Source organism: Melanotaenia boesemani, chromosome 16, assembly GCF_017639745.1.
Source record: "Melanotaenia boesemani isolate fMelBoe1 chromosome 16, fMelBoe1.pri, whole genome shotgun sequence".
Lineage (NCBI taxonomy): Eukaryota > Metazoa > Chordata > Actinopteri > Atheriniformes > Melanotaeniidae > Melanotaenia > Melanotaenia boesemani.
Genome location: NC_055697.1, coordinates 34,665,378 through 34,687,240, shown reverse-complemented (window position 1 = coordinate 34,687,240; position 21,863 = coordinate 34,665,378). Strand labels below are relative to the sequence as shown.

The following is a 21,863-nucleotide window of genomic DNA, read 5'->3' as shown; positions in this document are numbered from 1 at the left end:
CCAGCTTTGCTAACACAAATTTTTCTCAACCAAATGTGAAAAAGTCCAGAAATAAATCTCAGGATGTCATAACAACATAATGTTCGCTGAGGGTCTGCAGCAGCTTCTTCTGTTTTAAAATTCAAGATTCAAGATCTTTATTGTAGTTATGCAATGAAATTTTAATGAGTTTCTCAGCTTAAGCACACATAAATAAATAGAAATATAAAAGGCACACATAAATAAGTAAAAAAGAAAATCTGTATATTTACAGAAAATTAAGCGAATTCCCAGCAGACAGTAATATTTACAGGGTGGAACATTTAACTACTGTTGCTGGTTTTATGACATATTGTGCACAGCAGGCAGCTGGCTGCACCACGAACCCACAATCTTTCCTTTCTAGCCCGTTTCTCTCAGCCAAGCCATCTCCACTAACATCTCCAGCACTTCCTGCAGAGACGTCCCTAGTCACATGCTAAACTAACCCCAGCTAGTGTGTTTCTCTTCTTCGTGTTTTAAACAGCTTAATGACCAATCACAAGGAGGTCCAGGTTTAGTCGAATGCGTATTCCAGCTGTTACGGAGCGAATCAACATAGATGAAGGCGGCAGGTGTTCCAGCAGCACAGGTAAAGAAACACCACTCATGAGTAATAAGCTGTCCTTGGATGTTACGTTCCGCTGTTTATGTGGACTTCCATCCATCCATCCATCCATCCATTTTCTGCTGCTTATCCGGAGTCGGGTTGCGGGGGCAGCTGCCTAAGCAGGGAAACCCAGACTTCCCTCTCCCCGGCCACATTCACCAGCACATCCGGAGGGATCCCGAGGCGTTCCCAGGCCAGCCGAGAGATGTAGTCCATCCAGCGTGTCCTGGGTCTTCCCCTGGGCCTCTTTCTGGTGGGACGTGCCCGGAACACCTCACCAGGGAGGCGTCCAGGAGGCATCCTAACCAGATACCTGAGCCACCTCATTTGGCTCCTCTCGATGTGGAGGAGCAGCAACTCTACTCTGAGCTCCTCCCGGATCACTGAGCTTCTCACCCTATCGCTAAGGGAGAGCCCGGCCACCCTGCGGAGAAAACTCAATTCGGCCACTTGTATTCATGATCTCGTCTTTCGGTCATTACCCACAGCTCGTGACCATAGGTGAGGGTAGGAACGTAGATCGACTGGTAAATCGAGAGCTTTGCCTTTTGGCTCAGCTCCTTCTTCACCACGACAGACCGATGCAGAGTCCACATCACTGCAGACGCCGCACCGATCCACCTGTCGATCTCCCGCTCCATCCTTCCCTCACTCCTGAACAAGATCCCGAGATACGTGAACTCCTCCACTTGGGGCAGAACCCTATTGCAGACCCGGAGAAGGTACTCCACCCTCAAGTCCATGTGGACTTACTGAGTTTCATTCATCCAGAGAACGTCTAGCATCATCACTTCCATTCATGTCATCAGAGCCAGTTTGTGATGTTCTTCCAACAGTTAAAACACAAGTTCAGGTGAACCTCATGCTGACAGGTGTCTGCGGTAAAGACCCGCCCACTTCTCTGATTGGCTAGTATGATGGCTCTGCCGAGCTCTATTGATTGAGAACAGCCTCAGTTTCATACCTGGAAGGAAACTGGACTTAGGAATCTAAATGAACCACAACAAAATACATGTGGATTTGTTTTCATATTCTCATTTTTCCTATTGACAGAAATCTGCAGACGCAGAACCTTGTTGGAAAACAAACAAACAAACAAATGACCTTATTGCACATTGAACCAGGAACTAACAGCCTGCTAGTTCTTGCCTATAAAACAACATTAATCAATCAATAAAAAAAGAGTCTGTTCAAATCTGTTGCAATTATGTCTTATGGCTCCATGTGCATTTCTCTTTTTCATAATAATTTCAAGGGAAATGTGCTCTACACCCAAACAACCAAAATAATTTACTTGTTTGAAAAATCAAATGTCCTGAAATAGAAGACATGCAGTGAAGCTGCGCTGAAGCTCAGTTTACAGGCAGGTATACAGGCGTGTCATGGTTCACAGTGAAACATATGGAATCTAATACAGCTGCCAGCCTGTGAGGCCACAATATGAACTTAGAGAAGTCATTTTACAGCCACCACAAACCCTGGTTCTTATTCAACATGTTTTCTCACAGTTTCCCTTAAAACTAGAAGTCTGGCGCCTAAAGGGTTAATACCTCTTCTACCTGTTGGAGCCTTAGTCTCCTGTCCAGGTGCTTGTATCTGTCCTCTTTCATTCCAGCCTCACTGTCTCCACAGACACTCGGCTTTACGTCCAACCACAGACTCTCTGCTTTCTAACTCCACGTTCCTTCAGCCAGAAGAGAGGGGTCGTTGGGAAAGGTGAGCAGCTCCGTCAGGCTGCTAGAGAACGAGCCAGGCCGTGATGGACCACCAGCGTACTGGCAGTGCATTGTGGGACTTGTAGTAGTATGGTGGTGCGTGCGCTCTATCAGCAGGCAGCTCTAATAGTGAGTAGATGACATCATGCAGGCCAAAAATAATTCATTCACAGGCCGGATGGGGCCCTGCAGGCCATGGGTTTGAACGTCTTTTAGATGCTTCCTTTTCCAATACAACTGATTGAAATTAAATGTCTCTCCTCAACAGTTTGTTGTCAAGTTCTGCCCAAACACATTGACCCAATAATCTGATTCAGGTGCTGCAGGAGGAAACATCCAAAACCTGCAGGACAGCAGCCCTGGAGGCCGACAGTGGACACCCCTGTTCTACAGGATTAGACCGAATTACAGATCTTTAGATTATTATTTTGATTTTACTTCCTACAAGTGAGGGAATGACTGACACCTTCTCTATGTTAACAAATTTATTTATTTAGTAAAATTAACTTGAGTGGCCAGATTGCTGTGACTGAATTTTATTAGAAAGTTTTATAGATTTTATTTGTTCATTTATCTATATACGACTATTTAAATTTATGGATGCATGACGGCACCAGCAGTGTGCGCGGTCACGTTGCCTCAGCCTTTTGTTTTTTTTTTTAGTACTTTTAGTAAGTGTTTGCTGTCATACTGCTCCTGCTCGACTTGTTTATCACCCCCCATCTGTGGTTCCAGCTTACCTGCGCCGTGCTGCCTGCTTTATTTCCTGCAGGGGACGGCGAGGTGGTAGTGTTGTGAGGCTCAGGGCCTGCTTGTGCTCCACTAGTGGTGGTTTTCTAGGCCTTTTCCCTGTATCCTGCCTCACTTGTCAGTCAGTGGAGTCTGGTCTCCGGTAGACCCTGATCTGCTGCTTGCATCATGCCGGCCTTTTCCTATGGCTGCTCCTCATCCTCATCACCAGGCTCGCAAGTGCGATTGATTTGATTGAGTTGGATTTTATGTTCATATGTTTATGTTTATAAACAGTTTCAGTCTTGTTTTCAGTCCCTCCACAGCACTGAAACTGCACATCTATCAAAAGCAAATAATCTGCAGTTTTAAAGGTTATTTTTCCTGCTTATATCCTGTTTAGTTGGCAGAATGGATAAAAACTCCTAACATTAAAAATATAACTGTTTGGTTTTCATGATGATCTGACTTAAAGGTAATGGTGTCTCACCTCCTCTGAAGCATAGTGCTTCCTGGCCAGCAGGGCTTTCCCCAACTAGAAGCAGGCGGTGAAGCTGTCACTGTGGCTAATCTCTGCCTTAATGGTTGTTCATCAGCAGCTCCACGAACGACACATCCTTTTTAAGAGTTTTTAATGACCTTCTTGTACCTACTGACTCTGGACGTCCTGCTGTCCTGGTTCTTTTAGACTTAACCGCAGCATTGGACACAGTGGACCACCAAATCCTCCAGCCACGCTTCGAGAAACGTGTCGTATCAGAGGATCTGTCCTTCACTGGTTCCGGTGGTTCCCCTTCACTATTTCCCTATTTTTCAGATCAGTTGTTCTACTATCATTTTCAGGAGTTTTCCTCAGCTGTAGCCCCTCTCAGTTGTGGGGTCCCACAAGCATTCATTATGGGTCCACTACTCTTCTCTTTGTATGTGTTACCTTTGGAGTTTATATTTCAAAAGTACAGCATTGCCTACCACTGCTCTGCAGATGATATTCAGATTTATGTCCCCTTAAAACTATGATACTAATCTGCTTAGTTGCTTGAGAGATTTAAAGCGTGGATGGAATTAAACTTTCTTCATTTAAACGAGGAAAAAACTGAAATTGTTGAGTCTTTGGTCTACTTACTTCACTCTGTCGAACCCATGTGGAAAATCTGGGTGTGATCGTTGATATCTCTTCTAACTACCTTGGCCAGGTCTCTCTTGAAAAAGAGATTTTGAATCTCAATGGGACCTCCTGGTTAAATAAAGGTTTAATAATAATAATAGCTTCCACCGGCAGGTCAGTTCAGTAGTTTAAAGCGTTTCTTTCATCGAGGCTGTTTGGCAAGAGAAAGCCCTACCTGTCTGAGCCAGAAACGTCGTCCACATGCTCCTCATGTCCCACTTAGATTACTGCAGCTCCCTGTATTATGGCCATGATCAGCCATCTTTGCACCAATTGCAGCTCCCTCAAAAAGTAGTTGCTTGGTTGCTTAAAGGGAGGAGGCCACATGGTCACATGACCCCTGCTGCTACCTTGCATTGGCTTCCCATTAGTTTTAGGACTCAGAACAACATTTTATTACTTGTTTTTAAAGCCTTAAATGTTTGGCTTCCTAGTATCTGTTAGAGCTGCTGCACCAGCATTTTTTCAGCACCCCTTTTCCTGGTCAGTGCTCCTGCTTGACCCCCCGTCAAAACTTTTCTAGACCAGCCCCTGCATAGCTGAAGTATAAACCCTTTCCACCACCTTGTCGACTTCTGTGTTAAAGAGGAGAGCTCCCCTGGTTGGGAGGCTGCCGCAGACAGAAACGACCAGAGGAGCAACGGTTGTGCAAAACTATGAAAAGTTGAAAACTGCGGGTGATGAACCTTCTCACCAGGAAAAGGGTGGGTATTAAAGCATCCCCATCCCCAGCAGGTGTGATGCTCTCAAATCTATCCATATAGCCAACCAGCTTGTTCCACCATGTTGCCTCTAGGCACCTCCACGTCTCGTTGTAGAAATTTTAATGCAATAAATTACATAAATTATACTGTCGTTAATAAGTTATTTTTCACAGCCTTAGTTTTATGTTGTAGTTGTTTTGTTGTCCAGCAATTTGGGCAACTGGGGTTGCAATAAATGAGCTATATAAATAAATCTGAACTCAAACTTAATATCCACAGTGCACATACAGAGAGCTGAGAAGCTGGTTTCCTTCATATTGAATGGTGTGAAGAACACTAAAGCCGAGTCTTTTTTCTTTTGGCGTGAATGCAGACCCCTTCCATTAGTTGATGAATCATGTTAATATTGCAAAATTAACCCCTTTAAACAAATAAATGTTAATTTCAGATGACAGCCTTTAGGCATTGCTTAAATTAAGGACACCTACAGGTCATTAGGTATCGTTTTTGACTGAAGTGGTTTAATTTGCAGGTAATCTGATGTTTCTGTTCCACCTGAACGAATACATCTGCACCGTCTCACCTTGGCTGTGCTGCAGCATCAGCAGCCTGATCCTCAGATGGTGGGGGTTGTCTCCTCCTTTCTTCTTCCTCTTGCCTTCGTCTCACTTCCAGTAACTCCATCTGGACACATAAACAGGGTCAACATTCTGAACTACAGTCCGGACACCTGAGATCAGGTTCGATCCTGAGCATCTCACCGTGGTCAGCCTCTCCAGCGCAGCGAAGCGCTCCTCCCAGGTGGCAGCAGACTTCTCGAAGGCCTCGTGGCGTTTGATGAGCTTCTCCACCTCGTCCACACTCTGTCCCATCTCCCGGCTGGACAAGTAGGGCTCCTGTCCCAGCAGCCAGGCCTCGGCCACACCCGCGTCCCTGGAGAACTGGTGCACCTCCAGGACTGGAGACACACATTTCCATGTTAAGCCAGATTTACATAACAATGTATTCCTTTCCCCTGAGCAAGGCCCTCAACCCCCATCTGCTCCCCGGGCGCTGGAATCTGGTAGCCCCTGCTCCTAGCAGCTAGGATGGGTTAAAGGCAGAGAAAAAATTTCCCAGCTGGGATTAATGAAGTAGAATAAACAAAAATAAATAAAAAAATACCTAGTCTGAGCCACTCCCATCTGTCCTCCCACTTGTCAATCATGTCTTTCCTCTTGTCCGTCAACTGCAGCAACTTTTCTTTAATCTGTCAGAAGAAAACAAACTCAGGATGGATAAAATTTAAATACTCAACATCAAACTTAACTTTTGAATTATCAGCTGCAGACCACAGTTTAGATGAAAAACAAATAAACTATAATTTAAAGGATCATTTTTCCTGCTTATGTCCTGTTTGGTTTTCATGATGCTCTGACTTGGCAAAGTGGGTGGTGTCTCACCTCGTCTGAAGCGTAGTGCTTCCTGGCCAGCAGGCCTTTCCCCAACTCGATGCAGGCAGTGAAGCTGTTGTTGCGGGCATCGATCTCCGCCTTGATACCTTGATGGTTGTTCATCAGTAGCTCCACCGACGACACGTCCCTGAAATCCACCAACAAGCAAACCCATAAAACAATGTTCAGAAAGAGTTCTGCAGCTGTTTGTAATGTGAACAGGTAATTCTGAATCAATCTTTTTTCTTTTTTTTTTTACATATTTGTATATGTTGTCATATGCATGTATATACACGTGAGACTAAAAAAATTTGAATATCGCACAAAAAGTAATTTATTTCAGTAATTCAACCTAAAAGGTTAACTTATTATTTAGACTCATTACATGTAAAGTGAGATATTTCCAGCATTTATCAGTTATAATGTTGATGATTCTGGCTTCCAGCTGATGAAAACCCACAAATTTAAAATTCAGAAAATTTCAATATAGTGAAACGAAAAGAGTCACTCTAATAAACACCTGCAGAGGCCTCTGGAACATCTAAATGATGTCAGTCTGCTCCAGTAGAGCCCAGCATCATGTAAAAGGTTGTTGACCTGACAGCTGGGCAGAAAACCATCAACTCCCTCTACGAGGAGGGAAAGCCTCACCAGCTGATCGCAGAAGAAGCTGGGTGCTCTTAAAGTGCTGCATCAAAGCTCATCAAGAAGAAGCTGAGTGGAAGGAAAAGCTGGAACAAGCAGCAGGATGAAGCAGCTGGAGAGGAAGTAAGGAAAAGGCCGATCAGAAACATGGGGGAGTTTCACCAGGATTGGACTGAGGCTGGAGTTAGAGCTTCTAGAGCCATCACACAGACGGATCCTGGACTTCACATGTCACATTCCTCTAGTCCAGCCACTCCTGAACACAACACAACGTCTCACCTGGACTCAAGAAACCAGGACCTGGGGCCTCATTTCTAAAGCTGGCGTAAGAACAAAAACCGGCGTACACCAAGTATAGTCAACTTTTGGGATTTATAAAAACCAAACTTGGCGGGAGAACGTTCCTTCCTCCACGAAAACTCTGACCCAGGCGTACACATAGAATCTGGTGCAGAATAAAACCAAGGAGATGATGAGGTGCAGAGCCAACATTTACCACTCAGTAAAAGAAGATGTTCAGAGATTCATTCAGAGATCCAGCAGAGTGGAACAGAAGTGATGCAACGCTTATGAAACACACAAGAGGTGAATTTCCTTTGTTTATCTATTTATTCTTATACAATCCTTTTATAATTGTTGTCCCAATTTCCATCAAGACTGTTTCCATTTCCCACAGCTCCTCGTCCACCTGGTTACTAGTGGTGTCCCTCTGCACATGCAGACTTCCTCTGAGGACATGGCTGCTGCGATGCTGCAAGTCTCTCCGACCACAGCTGCAGCACTGCTGAACCAGTCTGAACACCCAGGAACTAGAAAGAAATATTAATTACCACCAAATAAACTGCTACCAATCTTAGATGTATCTGTACATATTTATTTTATACATTAAAACAAATTACCAGCATCATTACTGTCATCTAGCAGCTTTTCTCCACAATGATCTACTGTGGGCCACAGCATCTTGCTGAAGGCCCCACCTGGAAGGTGTTACTGTTCACCCCTGTGGGAATCGAACTTCGGTCTCCTGCATGGCAGACGGATGTTCTACCAACTGAGATATCCAGCTGTACATTCTGATGACTCTGGCATGTCTTCCTTTCTGACACTGTGATGACAGCATCTCCACCTGCTGCCACTATTCTGTCTTTCTGACACCAGTAATGTCCACGCCGTGTCCACCAATTACACATTTTTACCTTTTCCAACGTGGTCCATCAGGATCTCTGTCTCACACTCCGAAAAATTCCTTTTTTTCCCTCCCAAGCCTTCATGGAAATGATGTGATGAATATTTATTATTAGTGTCCACCTGACCATTTATAGCCACCATGTGGGCTGGGCAAGGCGTTCCCTCACGTGTGTTCGCTTTAGAGTAGATTTTAGTTTATAAATAGAAACAGGTGGAGGACGTGCGTGTGCACCCTTTAATAAATCTGGAAGTGGAAGTGCAGCATTTCCTTTTGCATCGCAGATGCCGCCTGTAGTTTGCTTTGATACATTCAATTTGATAAATGAGGCTCCTGGTCTGCTGAGCAGTGGTCCAAAGGGCTCTTTTCTGATGAGCAAGTTCTGCATCTAAAGTGGAAATCCAGGTCCCAGAGTCTGGAGGAGGACTGGAGAGGCAACAATTCAAGACCCTTAAAGTGCAATGTGAAGTTTCCACAGTGGGTGGTGATATGGGAGCCATGTCATCTGGTGCTGGTCCACTGGGCTTTACTAAGTGCAGAGTCCACGCAGTGTCTACCAGGAGGTCTTAGAGCTCTTCTTGCTTCCTTTGTGGAGATACAGACTTTATTTTCCAGCAGGACTTGGCACCTGCCAACACTGCCACAAGAACCAGAACCTGGTTCAAGGACCAAGGATTACTGGGCTGGACTGGCCAGCAGACTCTCGAGACCTGAACCCCATAGAAACATAGAATGGAGCGTTGCCAAGAGGAAGATGAGACACATGAGACGGAGCTGAAGGACGGAAGCATCCTGGTCTTTATTCCACCCAACAGGACCACAAGCTGGTAACATCCATTCCACGCTGCATGGAGGCAGGAATCCATGCAGAAGGACTCAGACCAATACCTGGGTTCATATGCAGGACTAGACCAAGACCTGGGTTCATATGCACGACTAGACTCTTCACATGGTCACAGTTCTGCATCCAGTTTATATCCAGTATGACATGTATACAGAGAAACTTCACTCTTATAATCTACAACTGAAGAATGCAAGAAAGTCCTATTTCTCTAACAATTATTAGCAAAAACTATCATAATGCTCGGGTCTTATTCGCTATTGTTGGCCCTCCTGTGTCAGTAGCACCTGAATTTTTTTCCACCAAAGCCTGCAATGATTTTGCCAAAATTTTCATGGAAAAAATCCAAAATATCAGAAAAGTACTTGGTTTATCAACAGCAGGTTCAACAGACATACTGTGTCCATTGAAAACCAGTTTAAGCACCATGACACAGTTTAATCCCATTAACAGCAAAGATCTGGGCGACATCTTATGTCAGCTGAACTTCTCCTCTTGCTGCTTGGACATCCTGCCCACAGGTTTCTTCAAAAAGGTCTCAAAGACTCTGGAGCCAGATCTGTAACAGATTGTGAACTGGTTTTTAATTCCTGGCGTCTTCCCAGAACTTTTAAAAACAGCTGTAATCAAACCCCTGCTAAAAAGGGACAATCTAGACACAAATGAGCAACTACAGGCCGATCTCAAATCTTCCTTTTCTAAGTAAGATCATTGAAAAAGCCGTTTTTCATTAAGCTAAACGACTTTTTAACACAAACAACTGCTACGATGTCTTCCAGTCAGGTTTTAGACGGCACCACAGCCCCGAGATGCTCTGACCAAAGTCATTAATCACATATGTTTGAATACAGACAATGGAAAAATGTCAGGCGATGGAAAAATGATACAGTCGACCACAATATATTACTCCCGACTGGAGAACTGGGTGGCCTCTCTGGTACTGCACTGGTTTAAATCCTATTTAGAGAACAGAAAGTACTTTGTGTCAATAGGTAATTTTTCATCTGAACAGAGAAAAATTATGTGGAGGGAAATCATGTGGAGTTCCCCAAGGATCCATCCTGGGGCCTCTTCTATTTAACATCTACATGCTCCCGCAGGCACAGGTCATGAGGAAAAACAAAATTAGTTAGCAGATGACACACAGGTATATATTACAATGTCACCAGGAGACCGAGGCCCCGTACAGGCTCTTGGTAAATGTATTGAGGAGATTAATGACTGGATGTGTCTGAATTTTCTCCAGTTAAACAAAAACTAAACTGAGGTGATGGTTTTTGGAGCCAAAGAGAAACGATTAAAGGTCACCACAGAGCTTCAGTCTATACACCTAAAAACCACCAACCAGACAGAAATCTGGGTCTAGTGATGGACTCAGACCTAAAACCACCAACCAGACAGAAATCTGGGTCTAGTGATGGACTCAGACCTTAACTTTGAAAAACACATGAAGGGAATCACAAAGTCAGCCTACTGTCAGCTTAAGAACATATCAAGGATAAAAGATCTGATGTGTCAGCAGGACCTGGAAAAACCAGTCCAGCTTCCATCTTTAGTCGGCTTGATTATTGTAACAGTATTTTTACAGGTTCTACCTAAAACATCAGTCAGACTCCTGCAGCTGATCCAGAACTCTGCTGCTCCAGTCCTCACTAAGACCAAGAAAGTGGACCACATCAGTCCAGCTCTGAGGTCTTTACACTGGCTGCCGGTCCGTCAGAGGATAGACTTTAAAGTTCTGCTGCTGGTCTAGAAAGCTCTGAATGGTTTAGGACCAACATACATCAGAGGCCTCTTGACCCAGTATGAACCTACCAGAACCCTCAGGTCATCTGGATCCAGGTTCTTATCAGTTCTAGAGTCAGAACCAGACATGGAAAAGCTGCATTCAGCTTCTGTGCTCCACATGTCTGGACTTAAAAAATGCTTGTCTGATTTATAAGGTGCTACACTCTCTAGCACCCCCACCACTGGGAGATTTCATTAACTGTGGCATTAGTGAACAGAGGACAACGAGAGCCACCTCTAGAGGAGATGTGATAATCCCACACAGACGTACCTCATTTGGCCAGGGTGTGTTATCTGTCAAAGGTGGAAAGCTATGGAATAATCTACCACAAACAATAAGACAGTATCCAACATATAACTCATTTAAAACCCAATTAAAAAGCTGGCTTTGGTCGAATCAGGAATGCACCCACATGTAAAATGAACTTTAATTTATGATAAATAAAACTCTGGATGGTTTTATAAGTATGTAGTGTTCATTGAGCCTTGATAAGTAGGGGGTTGGTAATTGTATATGTGAGTCTATTGTTTTAGATATAAGAATGTGTATATTTTTGTATATTTTTATAAGTCATGTGTAAATATTAAGTGTTTTATATATATATATATATATATATATATATATATATATATATATATATATATATATATATATATATATATTTTATTACATTGTTCTCCCATTTCCCCCAAATCCCCAGGACAACGGATGGAAAGTAGCATTTTGCTATAATCTGGTATGTTTGCATTCATGCTATATAAGCCTGTCTGTTCATTGGCATGCACTGTCCCGCTCAAATAAATAAATAAATAAATAAATAAATAACAAACTCCCAGAAAGCCTCAGATCAGCTGAAACACTCAGTTTATTTAGATCCAGGTTAAAGACCCACCTGTTCTCTGCTGCATGGACTAGTTTTTATTTAGAGACCAGATCTGGATCTGGTTCTTTAAGCTGGAATCATGTTTTAATATTGTCTTTAACTTTATTTCTTGCATTTTATCTATTTTATTTTAGCAAATTCCTTCTGCTTTTATTTCATTAATTGCATTTTTTATCTTTAATTATTTATTTATTTATTTATTTATTTTAATGCACTTGTTTTGCTTTCTGCACCTGCTGTAATGATTTATGTAAAGCACTTTGAATTGTCTTGTACATGAAATGTGCTATACAAATAAATTTGCCTTTGCCAGTTTTCTTTTTATTGATTTCATGTGATATTCTAAATCTCAATCAGCTGAGCTCACCTGCTTTAGGATATGTTCCACATGGCTGCTACAATAAACAGTAGAATCCAGAATAAAATTTGAAGAGAAGAAACAAAAGCCAGTGTCCTTGATCAGAAAATGTTTATGAATAAGTAATGGCCCTGATAAATATCTAAAAGTAAATAAATACATTTAGAAATAAGAAAAGTTGATCAGAGAAGCTGCTGATCATCAAACTTCTATTAGCCCTCAGTTTTGAGTTTTCCAGCCAACATGCTGTAAATCTATTCTTCGGGTGGTAAAAGGTGAATCTGACTGCTGCTTTAATATGGCTGTTAAAATTTAGCTCAGAGACCAAAATAACACCAAGATTTCTGGATGATCCGGTGCTTTTAACATTGCTGACTGAGGCTAGACACTCATTTTTAGATGCTCATCTTTGGTTCCAGAGACAAATATTGAAGATTTATCTTCATTTACCTGAAGAAACTTCTGGAACATCCACCGAGACACAAACTGAAGCTTTGTCTGGGATCAGATTTCCCTGGTGAAACAATAATGTAGAGTGTCGCCAACATAACTATGACCATATATTTGGTTTGTTTCCATGATCTCAGCTGGTGGAAGCATGTAGACGCTGAACAATAGGGGATCTAGTATGGAGCCTTGAGGAACAAGGAGATGTTCATTAAAGAGTCTGAAAAGGCTGCAACCCACAGCGGCTGAAATCTTACTTTGTTGGGACACTTATTGGAGCATTTCAGAAGTTGAAGTCCCGTCCCAAATGTTCATCCTGACAAACAAACATTAAATAAACTATATCAACTGTGATGGCGCCTAAGAGAAACTCACCGTCCCCCGAGGAGGTGGAGGAGATCAAAAAGTCTCTGGACTTTCTTTCTGCGGAAATAACGATTGCAGTGCAGCAAAAAATAAATAAATAAATAAATAAATAATGGACTTGGTAGTTGAAATCCAGGCACTGAAGCAATAAATTAAAGAAAGGGACAAAAAAAAATTGAAACATTGGAAAAACGAGTAAATGATCTGGAGCAGTATTCCCGGAAGAACGACCTGATCATCAGCGGTCTGAGAACCAGGCATCGGTCTATGCCGGTGTGGTGGCGAATACTGGGGAACACACTGACAGGAGAATAGTCGAGGAGACCGAGGCTGAAAAGCAATCACTGGAGCATCAGGTAGCAAACTTTCTGGACAGTAAAGGAATTACGATCAACTGTGAAGACATCAAGGCCTGTCATACACTGCCCAGTAAAAATAAAAATACCCCGCCAGCAATAATCATCCGTTTTACAAACCAAAAGAAAAAATTTACACTGCTAAAACAAGGAAGGAAACTCAAAGGAACTGATGTGTATATTAATGAGCACTTAACCAAAAAGAACGCAGATATTGTTAGAAAGCTCGAATGCTGAGGAAACTTAAAAAGATTCAAGCAACGTGGACAGCGAAATGCATTTACATCAAACAAAATGGATCAACACCAGAGGAAGCAAAAGTGCACGTCATCAGAGACATCAGTGATCTGGACAGGTATTAAGCATATTTGAGGGGGGAAGTACTGTATCCAAATGGAAACTGCCCAAAATAATGGTCACTGATACAACACTAAACAAAACATGATTGGACATTTACCAGATTATGAAAAACTGAACTTGGAAACCTTCAGTTACACTGATCATAAATCACAGGACTTTAAAAATGATGTTGACCCTGAAAATCACTTTTACAACAATACCTATAATGAATGCAAATACTATACAGAAGACCAATTCATGAAAAGAAATATGAATACTGATTATGCAATATCAATTATACACTTCAACAGTAGGAGTCCAAATTTAAACCTTTTAAAAATTAAATACTGTCTACGACAATTGGGCACAAAATCAGAAACCAGGTTGAATGAGAAACAAGCTGATATGGTACAGATTACAGGATAAGAGAGCTATTTTATAAATAGACCAGCAACAAAGGGAAGGGGATTTGCCTTATATATAGACAAAAGTTACCAAAGTTATTTCATCTGCAATATGTCATTTGTGATGGACAATATCATGGAATGTGCTACAGTAGAAATACATATGGGCAGTTAAAAAAATGTTGTAATACAGTTTTTCTCTATTGCTTAAACACATTTCACGATACTGCCCTCACTTTTCACAAAACTCTAAACACAAAACACTTTTCTAAAGCTACGTACACTAAACCTCACAGTTTCTTTTCAAAACCAACCCATCACACCAAAACAGTTGCTCATATGCTCAAAAGCAAACCCATCACACCAAAACAGTTGCTCATATGCTCAAAAGCAAACCCATCACACCAAAACAGTTGCTCATATGCTCAAAAGCAAACTCTGACACCAAAATACCACTCAAGGCCTGCAAAAATGGAAACACTACTGAGCATCATTAACCACATTACCAAAAAAATTGAAAGCACAATTTTCACAGTGTGAGACTGTTCTTTTTACAGTTTCACAACTGCCAGGATGCATTTGAGCAACCCTTATTTATTCTCAAATATGTTTTGGGCATTTTCTATAGATTTGTGCATTTCATGGGAATAGTTACATAATGCAGAAAATGCAGTAATATCACAACTCAATGCAAAAATGAGTACTAAACTCCATGGAGGATCCATTACACACAATAGATACTGTACAGTAACAATTGAGAACACAATGTTCAGGGTGCGATTTCTTTTATTACAGTACGTTGAAAATTGACACAGTATGTTGTATGTTGACACCGAAATCATGGAGAGGCATCACGTCGTCGGGCTGGGTCGGGCCACAGGACCTCATCAACGTCACAGGCAATATTGTCCATAGCCAAACAACGTGGGAAGAATGCCCTGGCATGCCGCACCCAGCCTTGGAACGCCTCCACAGCCACATCATCACAGGCCAGGTCCATAGCCCTGAGAAGGTTCTCTCTAGTGTAAGGTTGGCGGTCATAGACCTTCCACCGCCATGCTGAGAAGAACTCCTCTATTGGGTTTAGGAACGGAGAGTAGGGTGGCAGACACACATTAATGAATTGCTGATTGATGTTAAACCACTCTCTGACCTGGATGCTGCGATGGGAGCTAACATTGTCCCAGAGGATGACGTATATGGGAAGATCAGCCGGTCCAGGAATCTGCTGGTCGTGGTGATCTGCTGGCCGAGCATTCAGGTGGTCATTGTCATGCAAAACATCTCTGAGCTCTCCTAGGAAGGTGAGGAGACGCTCAGTGTTGTAGGCACCAAGTTCAGCATGCCGGTGGAGAAGCCCTCTAGAACTCATGGCAGCGCAGAGAGTGATGTTTTGGTTGGACTCGTTGTCCCGCTTCGGTCATTGTCATGCCGTGGACAATGACTGTTGCTCTCATTTCATCTGTAATGAAAATGCGTTGTCTTGCTTGCCCTCCTTCTCCTCTCGCTCCTTGGCCTGCTCCTCTTTGGACTGCTTCTCGCCCTCTTTGGCCCACTCCTCGGCCCGCTCCTCTCCCTCCTTGACCTGCTCCTCTCCCTCCTCGGCCCGCTCCTCTGCCTCCTCGGCCCGCTCCTCTCCCTCCTTGACCTGCTCCTCTCCCTCCTCGGCCCGCTCCTCTGCCTCCTCTGACACGAACTCCTCTGCCTCCTCTGACACAAACTCCTCTCCCTCCTCTGACACAAACTCCTCTTCTTCTGTCTTCATCATCCATTTTTGTTTTTGAACTTTCAGCAAACTGCACTGACTTATATAGGTGTGGTCACATCATTTGCAATAGGTGTTTTCAATTATGAGTCGTTGTGTTTACTGATTGACACCAGGTATGTTCATTGTGTTCAAGTTTTGCTGATTGTGGGTAGCATTTTGCATCACATGAGCTTCACAATGCATATTGGAGCAGAGTTATATGCAAAATGTGTTTTAGCACAGCAAATTTTGTTTTGAGTTTTGAGAAAAAGGGGATGGGTTTTGTGAACAGTGTCTACAGGTGAATTGTGTTTGTGGTTGTGGCAAAAGGGGGGGAGTTTTACTAAATGTGTTTAGGCAACTGGTCATTTGGTTTAGAGTACTGGGTTTTGTGTTTTGGCAATAGAGAAAAACTGTAAGCTGTATCTATAGAAAATCTGGTTCTTCCATTGACACCTTTAAGGAGAGATTATCCGAATTAACAAACAATATTGGTAATATGAAGCAGGTTTTCATTTGTGGAGATTTCAACATTGACTTGTTAAATCCACAAGAACAAAATATAACAGCAGAGTACATCAATGCCATGTATAGTCTGGGTTTTTATCCCACCATAATGCGTCCAAGCTGAATAACAACTCATAGTGCAACACTTATCGATAATATATTTACCAATGTTATTGGCAGGAAAATAGAAAGTGGACTAATAATCAATGATACTAGTGATCATCTTGTTTGCAATTATTCACAACTGTAGCATGACCAGGAAAAACAACAAAATCCTTAAAATAACGAGACAAATGACACAGAATGACATTAGTAAACTTAAAGAAGAGTTAAGGAAGCAGGATTGGAATAGTGTGTATGTAGAAAGTGCTGATGAAGCCTATGAATAATTTTTGGCCATCCTGTTACCTTTGTACGAAAAAAAATTGCCCATATATAGAACAGATGATTAAACAAAACTATGTACAGAAGCCTTGGTAACTAAAAAGAGAAGTGGGAAAACAGACTGTCCCAACAATTTTCTGGATAAAAACAATGCAGTAATTAACGACTTAAAGACAGCTGCTAATAAATTTAATCTTTTTTTGTAAGTGTTGGTCCTCATTAGGCTAAGGATATTGCAATCACTGGAGATAAACAGACTCTAGAGGGGGAAAGTACAAGTATTAAAGACACCATGTTTATAAAGTGAACGGATGAAGAGGAGATTATTGACACTGTCAGAAAACTTAAAAGTAAAAAATCTATTGACTATTCTATTCTATTCTACAGTCATTTAGCAGACGCTTTTATCCAAAGCAACTTACATTTGAGAGTAAGAACAACACAAGAAGAATTCAAACAAGATGGGACGTCATAATTAAGTGAAAGTCAGACTGCTGGAGTCCAGTTGGACCCTGGTGCTGTCATATTAAAGGACAGACAGAGTGCGACTATTGGACAGTGCCTGTGTTATAAATTTTAATTCGCTGTCTGTTGTTGAATTGCTTGGATAGTACACGCACTCTATGTTGAAAATGCTATTGCTTTGGTGATATTGCATGTTTTAATTTTGTTTTGTTTCTTTGTTTTGGTTCTCATACTGTTTTGTTTTTCTGTTTATGACGTGTTGCAGACCTCTTGGCCAGGTCACCCTTGTGAAAGAGATCATGATCTCAATGGGGTTTTTTCTATCTGGTTAAATGTAGTATAGCTCTGGATTAAGGAGTGGAAGTAGACTGGAGCCGTTTGGGTTATTGTTTTGTAAGCCAGAAGCAGAGCTTTGAATCTGATGCTCTGCAACTGGAAGCCAGTGGAGAGCGATTAGCAGCGGAGTGACATGAGCTCTTTTGGGCTGGTTAAAGACCAGACGTGCTGCTGCATTCTGGATCATCAGCAGAGGTTTAACTGAGCATGCAGGCAGGCCAGCCAGTAAGGAATTGCATTAGCCAATGCGTGAAATGACCAGAGCCTGGACCAAGAGCTGGGCCGTGTGTTCAGTCAGGTAGGGTCTGATCCTACTGATGTTGTAGAGAGCAAATCGGCAAGACCGGGAAACCGAGGCAACATGGTTCTTAAAGGTCAGCTGGTTGTCTACCATGACACCAAGATTCCTGGTAGAAGACGTAGGCACAAGCGTGATGGATTCAAGCTGCACGCTTACCTGTGGCGGTAAGGAAGGATTGGCTGGAAAGACAATAAGCTCGGTCTTGGACAGATTTAGCTGAAGGTGGCGATCCTTCATCCATGTGGAGATATCAGCAACATGCTGATATTCACATTGAGACGGTTGTGTCGTCAGGTGGGAAAGAAAGGAAAAGCTGAGTGTCATCTGCATAGCAGTGGTAGGAGAAACCATTAGAGCTAATGATGCACCGAGTGAGGAGGTGTATAGTGAAAAGAAAAGCGGGCCAAGCACAGAGCCCTGAGGCACCCCTGTTGATAGCCCATGTGATCTGGACACGCCCCCCACCAAGACACTCTGAAGGATCTTCCTGTGAGGTAGGACGTAAACCACGAGAAGACAGATCCTGAGATGCCAAGCTCCGAGAGTGTGGAGAACAGTATATGATGGTTGACCGTGTCAAAGGCAGCAGACAGGTCCAGCAGTATAAGGACTGAGGATTGACCAGCGGATCTGACAACCCGTAGGGAATCAGTAACTGACATGAGAGCAGTTTCAGTAGAGCGGCCTTGCCTATAGCCAGACTGATATGGATCTAACAGATTGTTGTCTTGGAGGAACTGTGAGACCTGACTGAAGATGGCACGCTCTAGTAGTTTAGACATGAATGGAAGCAGTGAGACCGGCTGGTAGTTTCCAACCTGGGCTGGGTTGAGTGTGGGTTTCTTCAGCAGTGGGGGAACCCGAGCTTGCTTGAAGGCAGAGGGAAAGACACCGGATTTAAGAGAGGAGGTGATAATATGAGTTACTGCAGGTTTGATTGTAGGTAAAATGCTCTGCAGGATGTCAGAGGGAACAGGACCAAGAGGACAGGTCGTGGGTTTTGAGTCGACTAGAAGTTTAGAGACTTGGTCCTCATTTAGAGAGCGGAAGGAGCAGAGTGAGGCACCAGTAGCTGGTTTAGTAAGGCTGAGTTGGTCAGGCTCAGTGAATTGGTTACTGATGGTAGCGACCTTTTCAGTGAAGTAGGAAGCAAACATTTCTGCAGTCAGCACAGTGGGAGGCTGAGCAGGTGGTGGAGATAGAAGAGAGTTAAACACCATGAACATGTCGTGTGTTGGGAGCATTGTGGATCTTGTTCTGATAAAAGGCTATCTTGGCCGCCTTTAGGCTGGATGTGAAAGTTTCAGGTTTTTGCTGCTACTCAGACAAGTCAGTGTGCTCTTTTGATTTGCCCCACTTTCTTTCTGCAGCCCTGAGTCCGGCTCTGTGCTCCCTTAGAACCTGGTTTTGACACCAGAGGACAGAGTTTGTCCAGAGAGGAGGCGAGAGAGGAGCAGAGTGTTTCTGTAGCCTCATTAACAGACAGTAAGGAGAAGTCTGAGTGGGAAGGGAGGGTAGAGTAAACCTCATCAGACAGCTGTGTAGGTCTGAGGGATCTCAAGTTTCTGCGGTAGGATGCCATTTTTGGAGCAGCTTGAGTGACATGAGGAAGGAAGACAGAGAATTTAACCAGGAAGTGGTCTGAGAGGTGCAGCGGGGTGACGGACAGGTCGGCTGTGAAGCAGTTTCTGGTCAGTGCCAAGTCAAGAGTATTACCAGCTTTGTGTGTTGGAGGAGTCTGAACCAGTTTGAAATTGAAAGAGTAGATGAGAGCTAGAAAGTCAGTCGCTGTGGTTTTTCAATGTGAATGTTCATGTCTCCCATGATAATTAGTGGTGTGTCATCATCAGGAATGTCAGAGAGAATCATGTCCATTTCAGAGACAAACTCATCTATACTGCCACCCGGAGGCGGTAAATGACCAGAATGTATGCAGTGATGGGTGTAGAGACCTTTACTCAGGTGATGAGCAGGTAGCCATAGGACAGAGAGGTAAAGTTCCACTTTTTAGAAATAAGAAAGCCCGTTCCACCTCCTCGTCCAGCTGAGCGAGGTGTTTGGGTAAATTCTGCATTGACAGAAAGGGCAGCTGGTCTAGCTGTGTTTTCTGGGCGGATCAGGTTTCAGTCAGGACTAGGACCTGAATGTCTGAGACATTTATCAATGAACTGATAAATTCTGTTTTGTTCACTGCAGACTGACAGTTCCAGAGACCGAAGGTAACAGAGGGTGTGGCTGACGTGCATGCCATTGGAAAGGACAGGTTTTGTGGATTGCAGAGTCTATGAGTGACACGTCTTGGTCTGTACCATGTCTGACAGGGATGGGTTCGAAGCACATTGTGTGTTAATATAGTAGTGAGGAGGTTTAAGCTTGTGCCCTTGCTTGGTGGACTCGCGCAAGTAGACTCGCAGGTCTTTACCCTTTGTGGTCTTAACCCGACGTGGGCCGACACAATGGCTGATGCCTCACTGACGCTTCAGCGCACCATGTGTGGTAAAGTACCTGGAGCTGACACAGCTGAGCTCACTTTGCTTGATTGCAACCGGCTGAAACCGCCTCTATCTGCTTTACCTGAGCAGTACACAGTGGGTGTGACCCGCGTCATGGCCTCAACTGGTTGTAGAGAGAAGGTGCTAACGACAGAGCCCCACACCAGCAATGTAAACAATAACCCAAAACCAAGACAGAAACCCAAGCAGTAACTCACCAAACTGACTGGACCAACCCTGACTGAAATCAGTGCTTGTTCTGCGGAAGTTAAACAAATTCTCTCTTTTATACGGGATTTTCCTCAAAATCACCACCTCTGTCTCTATCTGTGACTGTGATAGAGTTTACATGTAACCGATTAAAGATATAATTGAATACATTGTCAAACCTTTCACACATATCTGTAATCAGTCCCTGAAAACAGGACAATTTTCCCAGAAAATGAAATTAGCTAAAGTTATACCCATTTATAAAACAGGTGACAAACAGGTGCTATCAAGTTACAGGCCCATTTCATTGTTGCCACAACTGTCAAAAATACTGGAGAAAATATTCCTTACTAGACTGGACCATGAACTATTACTTAAAAAATTACAAAAATATAGAATTAGAGGGACAGCACAAAACTGGATTAGAAGTTATTTACAGGACAGAACACAATATGTACAACTACAAGAAGTAAAGTCTGAAACACAGAATCTTACCTGTGGGGTCCCCCCAGGGCTCAGTACTGGGCCCTTTTCTGTTTATTTTGTATATAAATAATTTAAATGCATCATGTAAAAACCTGAAACCCATATTATTTGCAGACAACACAAATTTATTTTGTAGTGGGGAGAATCTGCAACTGCTCCTGGATACAGTGGAAAGAGGAGTCTCAATATTGAAGAGATTTTTGGAAATCGTCAAATTAACTCAAACAAGTAACTGAGAATAAACAAAATAGAAATAGTAACAGCTGTCAAGTTTCTTGGAGGAATAATTGATGATAAATTAAATTTGAAATCACATATTAGCTACAACAAGTCAAATATATCCAAATCAATTGCAATATTACTTAGAGCCAAAAATCTTATAAATTCAACCTCATTATATACTTTGTACTTCTCCTTCATACTCCCATACCTGACTTATTGTATGGAACTTTGGAGGAGCACATACAAACAAATACAGAACTCATATATATTATTCAGAAAAAAGCAATAAGAATTGTTTGCAATGCTCAGTACAGACAACCCACAAACCAACTCTGTCAATCTGAAAGCACTCAAATTTAAAGATCTAGTTGTCTTTGAAATAATACAATTCATGTACTTAGTAATTCATCCAAAAGTACCACAAAGTGTCCAGGGGTTGTTTCAGATAAAGGAATGTACATATGCACTACGAGGTACAAGCATGCTAAAAACATCTATATGGTAAGAACGAAAACAAAATATCATTGTATTACAACTAAAGGAGTCAAGCTATGGAACACTTTAAGTGATGAAATGAAATTGTCAAACTCCTAATAAACTTAAAAGTATTTTGAAAAATCATATACTACATAAATATAGGACAGAAGCACTTTGATGTATACATGTGTGTGTACGTGTGTATGTATATGTATGTACACACACACATATATATATATATATATATA

At 42.5% G+C, this 21,863-nt stretch overlaps 1 protein-coding gene across 3 annotated transcripts in view; it reads right to left on the bottom strand.

Annotated features, from left to right (window-relative positions):
- Positions 1–21,863, bottom strand: part of LOC121656050 (spectrin beta chain, non-erythrocytic 1) — a 180,194-nt gene that overhangs the window by 22,756 nt on the left and 135,575 nt on the right. For all 3 annotated transcript variants that reach the window (XM_042011042.1, XM_042011041.1, XM_042011040.1), the window contains 4 exons: positions 6,384–6,522; positions 6,106–6,190; positions 5,703–5,899; positions 5,525–5,625 (listed from right to left, as the gene is read on the bottom strand). In XM_042011042.1, the coding sequence (XP_041866976.1) occupies positions 5,525–5,625; positions 5,703–5,899; positions 6,106–6,190; positions 6,384–6,522 (522 nt within the window). The remainder of the gene's footprint in view (positions 1–5,524; positions 5,626–5,702; positions 5,900–6,105; positions 6,191–6,383; positions 6,523–21,863) is intronic.